The 14374-nt window shown below is 37.7% G+C and overlaps 1 protein-coding gene across 1 annotated transcript in view; it reads right to left on the bottom strand.

Annotated features, from left to right (window-relative positions):
* Positions 1-4605: 4605 nt before the first annotated feature.
* The window catches only part of LOC101847625 (retinoid isomerohydrolase), a gene marked incomplete in the record, with an annotated part of 68808 nt that continues 59039 nt past the window's right edge, over positions 4606-14374 (bottom strand). Inside the window, 8 exon segments of the mRNA XM_035973292.1 lie at positions 4606-5578; positions 5877-6027; positions 6774-6888; positions 7865-7965; positions 8445-8553; positions 9087-9192; positions 11030-11175; positions 12848-13050. Of these exon segments, the coding sequence (XP_035829185.1) occupies positions 5575-5578; positions 5877-6027; positions 6774-6888; positions 7865-7965; positions 8445-8553; positions 9087-9192; positions 11030-11175; positions 12848-13050 (935 nt within the window).

The raw sequence follows: 14374 nt of genomic DNA, 5'->3' as shown, positions 1-14374 counted from the left end.
TCCCCCCCCTCCCCCCCCCCCCCCCTGTCTAGCAATGCAAGCAGTACTTAAATCTTATCTCGATCTGATTTGTGTGCGTATGTGAGAGCATGTGTGAGCGTGCGCGTGTGTGTATGTGTGTGTGTGTGTCTGTGTGTGTCTGTGTGCGTGTGTGTGTGTCTGTGCGCATGTATGTGCGTGTTTGTATGTGAGGGTGCACGTGTGAGTGTGTTTGTGTGTTTGTGTATGTGTGTGTGTGTGTGTGTGTGTGTGTGTGTGGGTGAGTGTGGGTGTGTGTGTGTGTGTTTGAGTATATTATGCTTGGGTGTGTGTGTGTGTGTGTGTGTGTGTGTGTGCGCGTGTGTATGTGTAAACCTAAAAGATTTAATTGTGAGGGATTTCACCTGGCTCAAGTAAATGAAGAACTGAAGATTGTTTTTTTGCTGTGTGTGTGTATGTGTGTGTGTGTGTGTGTGTGTGTGTGTGTGTGTGTGTGTGTGTGTGTGTGTGTGTGTTCGCAAATTGGCATTACATTGACAGTGCATGATGAGAGAAGCCATGTCCCACATTTTGGCTGCCAAGCGTGACTTCAAGGCGTGAGTCTGACGTCACAACGGATTTACGACAGATCAGTTTTCTTATTGAGGTCAAGAAGTTGATAGGAATAAAATATACTATACACTCTTGAAAAAGAGATAACTTTTGGGAATGAACTGGTATATATAATATATTATGTATATATGTGAGCGCTCATATGACCTTATGCAGTAACGAGCACCGTAAAACACTTACCCAAAAAAAAAATATTATTATATATAATATATTATTGACCCTCATCAGAGTTTCCTTATTTCCTTCCACGTCTGCAACAATTTAGGTAAATAAAACGGCATTTCGAGTCGGTTAAAGCCAGCATTGAAATTTGAGGTCAAGTTTAGATTTTAAAGCCGTTACCTCCATTATTGGCTTCATGCTCATGGGTTATGGCGCGGATGACCCTGGTTCGAATACCGAACAGCCGCACGTTGCTTAATAGAACTGTTAAGGACTATGGCCTTTTCAAGATTGCTGTCTTCTTGGCTCAGTCTTATTGGAGATGGACAACACATTTGGAGGTCCCGTGTTTTGTCATTGCAGTCTTGAAAGGACAAGTAAAATCCATGTCGTGACGTGTTCTCAAATATAATGTTTGCTTTCGGTTTTGTCAAGGCTAAGGTGTGTCTAGTCCAGATCTATTTTCTATACAAAATCTATTTTCTGTTGGGGTTTTTTGCCCTCATAGTTGTTCACTTCTTATAGTGCCAGATCAATGCATTTTTAGGGTTTTTCTTAAGGGGAGACGTACACTCCCGGAAAAATTTTCTAAACGAATGACTTTTACTCACTTTCTTGTAATTGTGTAAGAACTTTATAGGTAAATATGATGTACTAAGGGTGAATTTGTTGATTTTTTTTTCTGAAACATGGACCTCTGTGGCGGCCATCTAGGATTTTCAAACCAGTTTCTTAGTGCAGAAGAATTTCATAGTGAATATCAAATTATCAGCCTGATATTTGGCACACAAGTACAAACCTATATGGACTGGAGATCCATGTGAGGATTTTGACCTATCTTTAAAACTAAAAAAGTGAGCCCAAAGTCAATGGACCCCAGAGAGTCAGTTGATGAAATTTTGGGGTATATATTACAAAAAAATTTGAATATTTCCGTAAGTTATACCAATATTTCCCAATTCCCTCACATAGATCCCCAGAATAAATCTTAAAGCGTATGTACGCCAAATTTGAAGCTTGTAGCTTCAGTAGCTTTTGAAAACTTCTGGCACCAAGGAGGTCACATAATGTCAAAAAGTATATTTTGAGAAAAACAGAAAAAACAAGGATTTTTTAAAGGATTTTTAGTGCAATTTGCACTTTTCAAACGCCCTTATAGGTCATTTAGGGTGTTTTTTCAAGTTTCGTCATTGTGACCGAATAGAACAGATGTCAAAGGACGTTTTTCCACTAAAAACAAAAGTTGGAAAGTATGAACAATTTTATCGATATTGTCTGGGATCGCTGACCCGGGTCTTCCCTTAAGCCGGTAACTTTTTAGAAGTTTCTTTTGCAAGTTTTCCGGTTTCGGACCCACAAAGTAGAAGTACAATGTACACATGAAGTACACTTTTGACACTGATGTAAATGATGTAAAAAAATCCTTGTCTTGGTCTAATTGTTCCTTTGATTCCTGATTTTCAGTTTTTCTAAATTGTGTGAAAACATCAAGTTATATATATATATATATATATATATATATATATATATATATATATATATATATATATATATATATATATATATATATATATATATATATATATATCTATATATATATATATAAATATATATATATATATCTATCTATATATCAATCAGTTATCATACTTTTATTGTATATCATGATATGACCCCTTAATGTTAGGCACGCTATGACATAATCTATATAATTACATAAATCTGACTTAACTGATAGCCAAGAGCCCATTTGTAGTAGAGTGAAATGAGAAAATGCGGGTTTAGTTTCTTTTGTTATTTTTCTCTGAGGAAAATAAAAATATTATGAGCTTGGAAGCTTTGAAATGAAATCACAATACTGGCCTACTTGAACACTGTTATTTTAAAAAAACAGTAATTAAGAAAAAAAATGCACTCTGATAATGAAAATGTTGAAACTGTTAAAACCGATGCTTTATTATACCTTGCTATATTGTGTACAATTGTACAACATGATAAAAAACCAGGGTCAATAATTTATATCATAACTTCATGATAAATAACCCGTACATGAAAAGGAATCAGTCCACAAGAGTGCAATGTAAAGGTGAAAGTCACAATCACCAATTTAATCGGGTGACTTTCCTTTCACTTTCACTCTAGTTGTTTTCTGAGGGCATCTAAAAATACATAAGGTACACACTCGTTGAACCCTAATAATCATAGGCATTTTTTTGCTCGATTTAAATCAACATTTACAGACACACACATACACACAAACACACACACACACACACACACACACACACACACACACACACACACACAAACTCATATACAGACTTCACCACCCTACCTGCAAGCCAGTTATCTTATCACTTCATTCATTCAAACATTTGTCAGTATGTCACCTTTGTAAAAAGATTAACCAACAAAAAATTGCATGACAAGTGACATCACAGTAGATCTTTTCACTGGGTTGGATGATGCAAGCAACATCAAACCAGCCACCTTATAAATAATTTAAATTGTATTGATAGAGGCATTAACCATTCACAACAATAATAACACAACAACCACAATAATATCAACATCAGTAACAGCAAGCAGAGCAACAACAAAGGCAAAAGCCCTTTGGAGCTCAAGGTAATACTCAGAACACAAAGCAAGAACAAACATTTTCAAATGCCTTTAAAGCTAAGAATTTTTTGACATTCTCATAGATTTGAAAATGCAACAAGAAATAACTTCAATTGAAAGAATCATTGAAATCACTGAAAAGTTAAATACAGTTTATACTTAACAAAATTTCTGCATTCAATAATTTATTAAAGGATTCTAATCAGTTTTGTCTGAATTAATGAAAGTTCCACATTGAAAACTGACTAGAATAGAAACAGGCTCTTCAAGGGTTTTCTTCTTTCTGTTTCATTTGTCATGGAACTTTTATCATCAGCAAGACTTTGCTACCTCAGAATTACAAAGTTCTATCTGCTCAATACCTAGTTTTGGGAAATTTGACGTCAAAATCTTTGAGTTTCACATTACGTCAAGCTTTTTCAAATTTTTTAATATCTCGATAAAGACTCTGAATATTCTTGCGATTTTGATAGACCAGATAGAGCATTTGCTTTCTGAAGTTATAGTCAAAGTAACTCAAAAAGGCCAAAAATGTCAGATAGAACTTTGTAATCCTGAGGTAGCGTAGTGTCATATCACATAATTCATGGAAGCAAACTTGTGGAAACTAGAACTTTCACATCTAGAGAAGGGAAATGGTAAGTCTTTCAATAAAATAGATCTAAAAATGATGATGATAATAATAAAACTGATAATGATAATAAAAATGATAATGATAATGATAGCATTAACATAATAATATAAGTAATAATATCAAATGTGAGGCAGCGTGGTGGAATCAGGCTCTCGTCAATTTTTGGGCATGTAGAGTTATTGGTATCATGTTAAAGCTTATTCACTTGTCTTTATTTGGATGAAAAAAATATTCATTTATCTTGAATACAAGTCGAGATATTTGCGAATGAAGGAGGTGGGGGTCACATGTTTTCAGAGGTAAAATTAGTGAGAAAATGGCCGCCAAAGATTAGTTATTTCTTTAGCTTAAGAGTTCGTGGCAACTGAGAATTTACATTTATTGTACCTTTAATCAACGTTTTTCAGAAAAAATCCCACAGAAATGCGTTCTTTAATGGGCATGAAAGGTGTTGAACCAAAAAACATAAATTTGATAAAAACTCGCAAACCTGACGAAAAATGCAAGTTTCTTCATTTTCATTATTTTGACGAGAGCCTGATTCCACCACGCTGCCTCACAAATGATGATGATTATGATGATTATGATGATGATAATGATGATGATGATGATGATGATGATGCTGATGCTGATGATGATGATGATGATGATGATGATGATGATGATGATACATATCATTGGAACCTTTACAATACTTAGATTTGTATTGTTTACGATTAATGGTAATGGGAAACAGTAATACATCATTAATACATCTAATTAAAGCAAGTCTTAAATTTTTACTCTTTAAGGTAAGAACAGAGATTTTGAACAGCAATAAATATCTCTCCTATCTGTTATCTGATAGGAGACGTTCGTTTTGATGGGTATCTACAACTGTTTGATACAGAAGTAACAAATATGTATTTTCTGCCTTGGTAGTCACCATGTAACACATGATTCATTTTGAAAAAGACCATCACAACCTCATGAAATATGGGTCTGTGGTCTGTGATTGTCTTATGCAGATATCTGTACATTCAAAGGGCCCGCCAGATTATCCTTCATCGAGGGGCAAAAGCTACTATTTTGGCACAATATGATCAAATCGACTTGCAACCTTGAAAAATAAACTTTTTTTATTTTGAAGGTCACAGGTAAATTGGGTTAAATTCCTGTTGTGAAAAAAGGTAACTTTTTCCCCATCCATGAATAAAAATCCCGCTGAACCCGACCTAATCAAAAGAAACCAATTGGCAGTGTGCACTGAGTATAAGATAATGTTATTTAGAGACTGCCCGTCTCCATCTTAAATAATTGTAAAGCAAGTGTCCTTGGAATGTGATATTCATCTTATAAGATGTCTATATGACAGTAAATGGTTAAACTTCTCCCTCAAAACACTATCTAAGGAACGCTTATTAAATGTAATGTTTATCATATGATTTCTGCAGCAGCATGCAGTAAAAGTCTCGGTGGAATGACATATCTGTTTCATTCTGAGATGGCTAAGACAGCCTATTGAGGTGATCCACGTGGAATGTGACATTTGTCCGGAGAGATGTCTCCGACAGTCAGAACTTCCAGACTTATCTGTGAAGTATATGAAGTGTAGTGTCAACATATTATTATCATAAAGAGGTAATAAAGGCAATCCGTTGGACACAGCACCTGGAAATGAAGAATCATTCTCAGAGTAAAACAGTCAGTCATTGAAACTCATGCGCGGATATGATATTGATATTGTAAGATGCCTTATATGGTATGTTGTTGAAATATATTGCATCAAAAATGACCTTGGAACATTCTTTTTGAGGTATCTTGACATATTGTTGCAAAAATCTCTGTGACACACAACATACAATGCTCATTTTGAGGAGTCTAAGAAAACCTGTTGTAAAAGTCTCCATGAAATGTGAGGCTCATTTTAAGATGAGCTGGGACTGTAGCTCTCCCTAGCTCCTTGAAGCTTCCAGCATCGAGCACAATGAGATAGGAGGATTCATTCGTGGTCTCAGCCAGAACAGGACATAGTATCACACCTGAGGAGAAACAGGAGCAGAAGATCAATCTTTAGCCTAATTAGACAACTACATGAAAGGTAAATCATTTCAAAACTGGAAGAAAGCTCTCCTTTCCTTGCCCCCCCCACCCCACAAATTTCAGCAGCGCCCACAGTCCCAACATATATGACTCAGAAATCATTTTTTAAAAAGGAGAATCTCACATAGACTAGAAATTAAGAGCTTCTATTTCTCAATCAAATCAACACTGGCCATGCCACTTTTTGCCACCATTTGGTTTTTCATTAAACTTACACTTCCCTTCATAATATATTTTTTACCGGACAAAGTGAAGATGTCATGTCTACTTCAGAAAGGAGAGGAAAAAGAGTAGAATATAGACCTGTCTTACATTTTTATATAGCAAAGAAACTTAGTACATGATAATCATATGACATACTTTTATAATTCAAATAGAAACTCAAAGACAGACAAACATACACACAATGCTCATTCACAGTACGTTTATTTCGCTACATCAGAATTACAAAGTTATATCTGCTCAGTACTTAATTTTGAGGAAATTTGAAGTTTAGAATGTTGAGTTTCACAACAAATCAAGCTTTTCTGAATGCAATTCTTTGAATATCTTGATAAAGATTCTGAGTAACCTTTCAATTTTGCTAGAGCAGATAGAACATTTGGTTTCTGACCTCATGATCATGGTAACTCAAAATGGCAAAAAATGTCAGATAAAAGTTTATAATTGGTAGCAATTTGCTCACCATCATCTTCCTCCACACCAGAAGGATTCTTCACAAAGACAGGTTCACCTGCCATGTGGTTTGGCTCACATCTCCACTCTTTCACTTCCAACGTCTGAACGTCAAACTTCAACAGCTGGATTAAAGAAGACAAAAAAAATCATCGTCATTATCATAATTCCTACAATACAACTTAAAAACATTTTTAAAAGGAGCAAAAGTTATAAGCATGCCTTTGATAAAATGATATAGGCATGATAAAAGACTTCAACTAGCTTTTCCTCAAAACAGAAAGTTCTTTGGTAGTGGACAGGAGCTTGGCCGTAAGACACACCATCAATCTTATTGATTCTTGACCACATCTTGCTGAAGTAAGTTAGAGCGCAGACTTTTGCTTGCAGCTTAGCACTGACTCTAAGCTAACAAACACCGTAATATCATTGAAAGAAAAGAGTCATCAAAACATGCACAATCATGTGTGTACAGCAGCTGAATTTGTTCAAATTATCAACTTACAGGTCTGAAGAGCAAGTTTTGAACCTTCAAAACTTCAGTTTCTGTGTTAGTTAAGAATAAACTTTAGCTGAGGGAAAGACTTTTGTGGGGAAAAAAAAGGTGTCTCATTATGGCCAGTCAGACAAGAGATATTTTTACAATTTCACAGGTTTGTCATTTGTAGAGTAAGGTACCAAAAATAAAGAGCAAAGAAACTTTCTGGACAGACTAATGTTAAGGTTTTCATTAAGAACAATAACTTATACAAATTTGAAGGATTTCTCCAGTCGTAATTTCAATGTAATTGTGAAAACTGATGTTTGAGCATTTGAGAAGAATCTACCCCTAACCTTTTTCATTTTTCCTTCTTTCTTTTTTTTTACCGCTTCCTAAGCATTACGACTCCCAAATGTTGGTATTCTAGCCCTATTTCAAATACTTTCAGAGCGCAAATCTGAAGCGATATTAGCAGCACATAAAAGGTTTGGGTTTCGGAAAAACTAAAGTGTATCTAGTTCTATCCTCAAAAATGAGAAAAGGAAAAAGCCAAAGATATCAAATCATGTGTAACCTAGAGAAGTAAATGCGCCAAACACCCAGAGATGAGTAATCCTTACCCGTGGGCAGTGCTTTCTTAAAACTGTGCTTGCATAGACGAACCTGTAGTTCAGGGCATTGCGATCATAGTTGATTCTTGGTAGCTCAAAAGCGTACGACTCTGAAACCCATACAAAATCATTAAACTATGTTCAATAAAAAAGGAACATTTTTGAAACTCAAGGTGTAAGTTTTCTTATTTAAAAACGCAGGATGAATTTGAAACTTATCTGTGTAAAACTGAAGTTCAAACACTACAGTGCACTCTCTAAAGAAGACTAAAAGACAGATTTGAGACAGAGTAAGCTGTGGAAAAGAAAACTCAGTCTTGTAAATTGACCAGGGACAGTTCCACACCTGAACTAGCGAGATTGAATGCTATGCATTCTGCAAGCTAGATTTACAACAGCTCAGACCTTTTCTCCACCTCAACCCACACCATCCTCGGTAAAATACTGAGTACAAATATTAACCCTCACACATTTATCTACAATGGAAATGAAAAGGTTTCACAGTATCCAGTTCACCGTGGCATCTAACTTCACCCTCATACCCCCCTCCTCATCACCCAGCCCCTACCACCACCACAAACAGACTTACTATCAAACATCACATGATGGGTCACATCCACAGTGTTCTTAGTGCCTGGCCTTAGGACAGCTGTGGCCTTGACATTAGGAAGAGTTATCAAGTTTTCCCCTGCCTTCGCCTTGGTTGCATGGAGGAACAAAAATAACAACAATTATCAATTAATTATTATTTGACATTACATAAGAGAAAACAATTATAAATTATTACTAGACATTACATAAAACATAGCAATTACCAATTATAACTTGACATTACATTAAACATTTTCCAGGTTCTCGGTTATGGCTTTCAACTATTTTTAGGCACTATACAATAAGGTACGAAGCTACTGTGCGTGTGCGTGTGCGTGTGCGTGTGCGTGTGCGTGTGCGTGTGTGTGTGTGTGTGCAAATACACTCTGTAAATCTCTGTGTTACCCCTAACCGTGACACAATGTATACTTTGTACCTCATATAGTGAGAAGCAAGCAAACAGAGGTCAAAGAACTAGAAAGTTGAATAATATCATTGTCTATGTTGACAGAAAAGAAAAGGAGCAGGTGGGCAGAAGGATGGATAGATGGATTTGTAAATATATATCATTTCCAGACAGACAGACAGACAGACAGACAGACAGACAGACAGACAGACAGACAGACAGAAAGTTCCTTACCTTATCTAAACTCAGAGGCAGAACAAATCGAGCAAATTGTGAATCTCCTGGAATTTTTTTCTCCAACTTCTCTAGGACATTGTCAATGTACATCTGTTTGACCTCACTGGAAAAAATATAAATGTTGTATAAAAGTTATGTAGATGAGGTCACTTTCAGTAGGAATATGACAATCAAAAGAGGATTACAGGTAATTTGTTTATCATGAGAGAGGTAAGGAGAGTAAACTATTGCTAAATGCCAGTTTTCCATTGCACAAAACCCAGGGGTATTAGCCACACAAAAATATAGAAATAGCAAGGGAAGTAAAGACTTGATTACAGTAATATAAGTTCGTCTTTCATGTGTGATGGTGAAAAATAGTGAAATTGTATAGGTTTAACACCCCTATCAACGCTATTAGGTTATTTAAGAGGTAGGATCTCCAAGTTTAACATACATCTCCGAAAGGACACAGCCAAATGGGAATTTTTTATAAAGATGCCTTTCCCAAGGACACAGTCTGAAGCAGCAATCCTCCACCTGACCAACATTTTCATAATATATCCAAACAAAATCAAGAACACTATTATCTTCACAGACGGAAAGTCAGTACTCCAAGCTCTGGAAAACATGAATTTCGAAAGCCCAGCCTGCCTATCTGTGGCTCAAACAATCAACACCTTCCTACAGACCTATGTCGTCGACCTGACACTACAGTGGATACCTGGCCACAGCAACATCCCAGGAAACGACAGAGCAGACACTCTTGCCAAGAAGGGAGCATCACAAACACAACCACAAAACCCAGTATCACAACAGACAGCCAAGAACATCATCAAATGCAACACCAGGGAACAGTGGCTGAATGGATGGGCAATGGGCAAAACTGAAAGAACTGTATTTGCACACATGACAGCCCCCAACTCTAAAGATGCAATAAATTCCCTGAGTAGAAGAGAACAAGTCACAATATTTCGCCTGCGAACACAACACATACCACTAAATTCCTACCTTAATAGGATCCGCAAGGATACCCCACCTGACTGCCCGTTGTGTGACTGCCAGGATGAAACAGTACCACACCATCTCTTTAACTGCCCAGCACTTTGTGACCTGCGTAGCACCTACCTACCTGCCTCCCCAGACATCGGAAACACTCTATACAGCGACAAAGCACAGCTGATTAAAACCTGTCAATTCTTTGCCATATCGACAGACCGAAGGGCTAGAACCCAAATGGCCGCTGGATCGGAAAAGTCTGAAAGAGCTGAGGCTCAAACCCCGTACATGCAGTCTCATGATTACGGGTCCCGTAGGCTACCAGCACCACTCACGTGTGATGTCATGGCTACCCCCATATTGGTCTTGTAAAGAGTGGAGACCTTTGATATGCGTGATAGGTCTAGTAAGTTTCCCATGGAGATATCAACTAGACAAAAGGTTCACACACAAGGTCACAACACCAGTTAACAACACAGTCTATGCGAAAAGTGAACTGACGCTAGACTTCCAGCTATTTTGCCAGCATTTTGGGTAACTATATCCCTGTAGTTTGAAATATTGTCTGGTAACTCAAATTTGGCCAAATGCATCGCAAGTTTTCAGTTCGTTTTAATTGATGATCACTACAGAAGCCAAGCAAGAGTTAGCTAATAGAATTTGTCATGCCTGATTTATTTGATTTATTTACACTCGTTAAATTACGCGAAGATGCCTAGTCCTTTAAGAACTTCAAGATGATATGTCTATTAAAAAATTGTCAAGGCCTGAAAGGAACAACTTTGATTTCCCCCCTAGTTGCCTCCTTTGTTGTCTTCAATAAAAAAAATTGTGAATACTGTCTAAGGTCTTTTTTTTTGCAAACATTTATTGTCCCCTGTCCTATCACTTCCTTTCATGGGCAGAGTCTTACAATATCAAAAGACCAGGGGCCACAGAAACAGCAACAACAACCATCTCACCTGCCACTGTTGAAGAGACAAACGTCACATATAAGAAATCCTGAGTCTTCATAACAGTTGATGAAATGAAAGACAAAACCGTGCGGTGCTAGGAACTGTATTGGCAGTCGTTCTCCTGTGTCCCGTCGGACTACATGGATACGGATCTGTGATGGGCAAAAATGTCATATTGAGGTGCTAATACTGTTATTTCATTTAAGTTTCTGTTGAAGTTTACCTTCTTGAAGAATGGAAGGAAAGACAGTAAGAGTATGACCCAAAAGCTAATAAACAAATGCAGGCTTGCCAACTTTTTAAAAACCCAACCAGGTTACCTGAGTGCACGACAATGGCCCGAGAAAAATTGTTTTGGATAACCATGGCACATCTACCCTGCCTTGAGAGGTTATTTTGCACCCATAAGGATTAATAAGTAGTGACAAGTAAGGACATATTTGACTCAGTTCAGGTCTTTTCAAAAGCCGAGCAAAGAGAGAGAGAACAAAGTAGAAACTAGGAGGTGAGGTACAGAAAGAAGGGGACGGTTTGTCACCCAGACAGGCCTATCTAGCGGAGAGGAAAACTTTCCTGCCAATAAAAACGAGGAAAATTGGGACACTGCTGTTGGACTTGAATTTCAAACCATGGAGTGTTCGTCAAATGTGTCAACTCACACACACACACACACACAAGCACACACACACACACTTGACATGATACCAAATTACTTGGCCTACACTGTAGAAGAAATTTTCAAGAGCTAGCAACAAAATTCCAGATATTTCAAATCCAAACCTAAACTTTCATGCAATGTTCAAGTTGGTAACTATACAACAGCGACAATATGAGATAGGATTCCTTATATCACAAGAAAAGATTATAGAGCCAAATGTGCCCACAGCTTGAAAGCATGATTGCTTTGAATTAACCCTATCCATACGCCCTGGGGTCATTTTGTACCCGGGCGGTTGTATTCTTCACATTTTAGAATACTTCTAGTACGAAGATCTCTTTGAAACTTTCAGTATTTCTCAAAAAATAATTTTGACAGACTGCTATGCAAAGATTAACGTGTAAATTTCCTCTTTGGAAGTGGTGGCACAGAGTTCTTCATGTATGGATAGGGTTAAAGAAAATATTTGCATCCTGGTATTCATCCAAGTAGTCACTATGTCTTGTATTCTCACACTTCCAAGATCTGTCTTTATTCATAGGACACCAATAATCTTCTCGACTCCTACAAGAAACAAAAAATTGAAAGGAAACAAAGAAGGGAGAATAAGTTACCTTCTAAAGTTAACTGAGGAAAGAGAAAGGGAAAGAGAAACAATGAGAAGGAGAAGGTATGGAGAGAGAGGGAGAGAGAGATAGAGAGAGAGAGGGGGGGGAGAGAGACAGAGAGAGAGAGAAAGAGAGAGAGAGAGAGAGAGAGAGAGAGAGAGAGAGAGAGAAAGAGAGAGAGAGACAGAAACAGACAGACAGACAGAGAGACAGACAGACAGACAGAGAGACAGACAGACAGAGAGACAGACAGACAGACAGACAGACAGACAGACAGACAGACAGACAGACAGACAGAGACAGAGACAGAGAGAGAGAGAGAGAGAGAGAGAGAGAGACCAAAAGAGAAACAAGAAGGTGAGGTAGGGAGAGAATGGGAGGGGTCAAAGCAATTAAAAAATAAAAAACAGGAAAGAAAGGTAGACAGATGGAGTGGAGACATAAGGAGAAATAAAGGGATAAGGCAAGAAATATATATAGAATTTGAGACAGAAGACAGGAAGCATGAGAGATGGAAGTACCATACATATCTGATGCAGACCCAAGAAAAACACTTACTGGTTCATCTGGAAAATTCAGCATACAGTCTTCAATAGTTCCACTCCATAACTTCATTGTGAGCACTCTAGGCACATTGGTCGCCACTGGCAGCTCAAAGTAGATAAAGTAGTTCTCACTCATGCCAAAACTGTGGGTATAACCCACATTCAGATGCCATCGACTTGGTATGGACGCCACAATCTTCGCCTTGGAGAAAAGATCTGAAATAGGGAAAAACAATACACTAGCAGATATATCGCTACCTTAGAATCACAACGTTCTGTCTGAAATTTCTGGCCAGTTTGAGCTTCTAAAATTGTGATGTCAGAAACCTAATGTTCTATCTGCTCTATCAAAACTGTAAGATTATTTGGAGTCGTTATCAAGACATTCAAAGAATTGCATTAAAAAGAGCTTGATCAGTGAGACTCAAAAAGTTTTACATCAAATTTCTCAAAACTAGGAACTAGGAGCAGATAAAACTTTGTAATTCTTGGGTAAAAATATATCTCATGAAGATGAACAATGAGGCAAGAGCCCATGACCATTCGTATGAGTATTTACATTCTATTAATGAATATCGTTTTTGTTTTCTAATAAGTTGTATTTTGTAAAATAAAAAACAAAATCTATGGCTTATAATTTGCTGTGTATTCTTAAGAAATACAATAAAACCAATCAAAGACAACCACCAATTGCTGAAGGAGAAAAGTGGTCATCTTAGACCATGCACAGTAATCTTCCTTAGCAGCTTGAGGGGAGCATTATGTCCTTTTATCTTTGAAGATAATGTTATTGCTTTATTTTTCTAAGATGAAGTAAACCATTTCCTCAGCCTTAATTCTGGTCAATTGTGTGTTCTATTAACCAATCCTCATATTCTTGCCTGTTGCTCCTGGTCATAGCGGTCGGCATTCATGTCAGCTTCTTATTTAAAGGAAAATAACTGTCTCTGTTGGAAAAAATGACTGATTTTCTGTTTACCTCCCCTCGTTTCTCGTTTTGTTTTAGGCAGTTATTCTATTTGCTCTTGTTAAGTTATCGAGGGTACATGGTGGCCCGTGACGGGGCGCCATTAGTTCAATTGGTGCAAGCGCTCCCCCTTATCCTGGCTTTCACCCCCCCCCTTCCTCCCCGTTTCTAAGAGTTCTAAACCAGTCAGTGCTCTAGATCTACATCACTTCATCCTTGCGATCCGTCATCCGCTGACTGCGCCAGTGAAGAGACAGCAAGGATGGTTTATGCTCGAGGCACCGCTTGCGGTAGTGTCTGCTGGGAGCAAGCAAAATCTTTGCTCCAAAGTAATTTCGTCACTGTAGAGTCATCTAGGCATCGTTCTTCCCGCACAGGAAGGAAGGTGTATGAAAGTCCTCTTCGCAGCACCAATTTGGTGCACAAAAAAATGTGTTCCAAGTTTCCGCTAGCCTATCAACTACACAAGAGTCTAAGGTGTGTGTGTCCGGTAACTCAATGAAGAATGGGTATCGAATCTGTTCTCTCTCTCTCTCTCTCTCTCTCTCTCTCTCTCTCTCTCTCTCTCTCTCT

Source organism: Aplysia californica, unplaced genomic scaffold, assembly GCF_000002075.1.
Source record: "Aplysia californica isolate F4 #8 unplaced genomic scaffold, AplCal3.0 scaffold01110, whole genome shotgun sequence".
Lineage (NCBI taxonomy): Eukaryota > Metazoa > Mollusca > Gastropoda > Aplysiida > Aplysiidae > Aplysia > Aplysia californica.
Note: the sequence above shows the minus strand (reverse complement) of the source record. Positions and strands in the feature narration are given on the sequence as shown.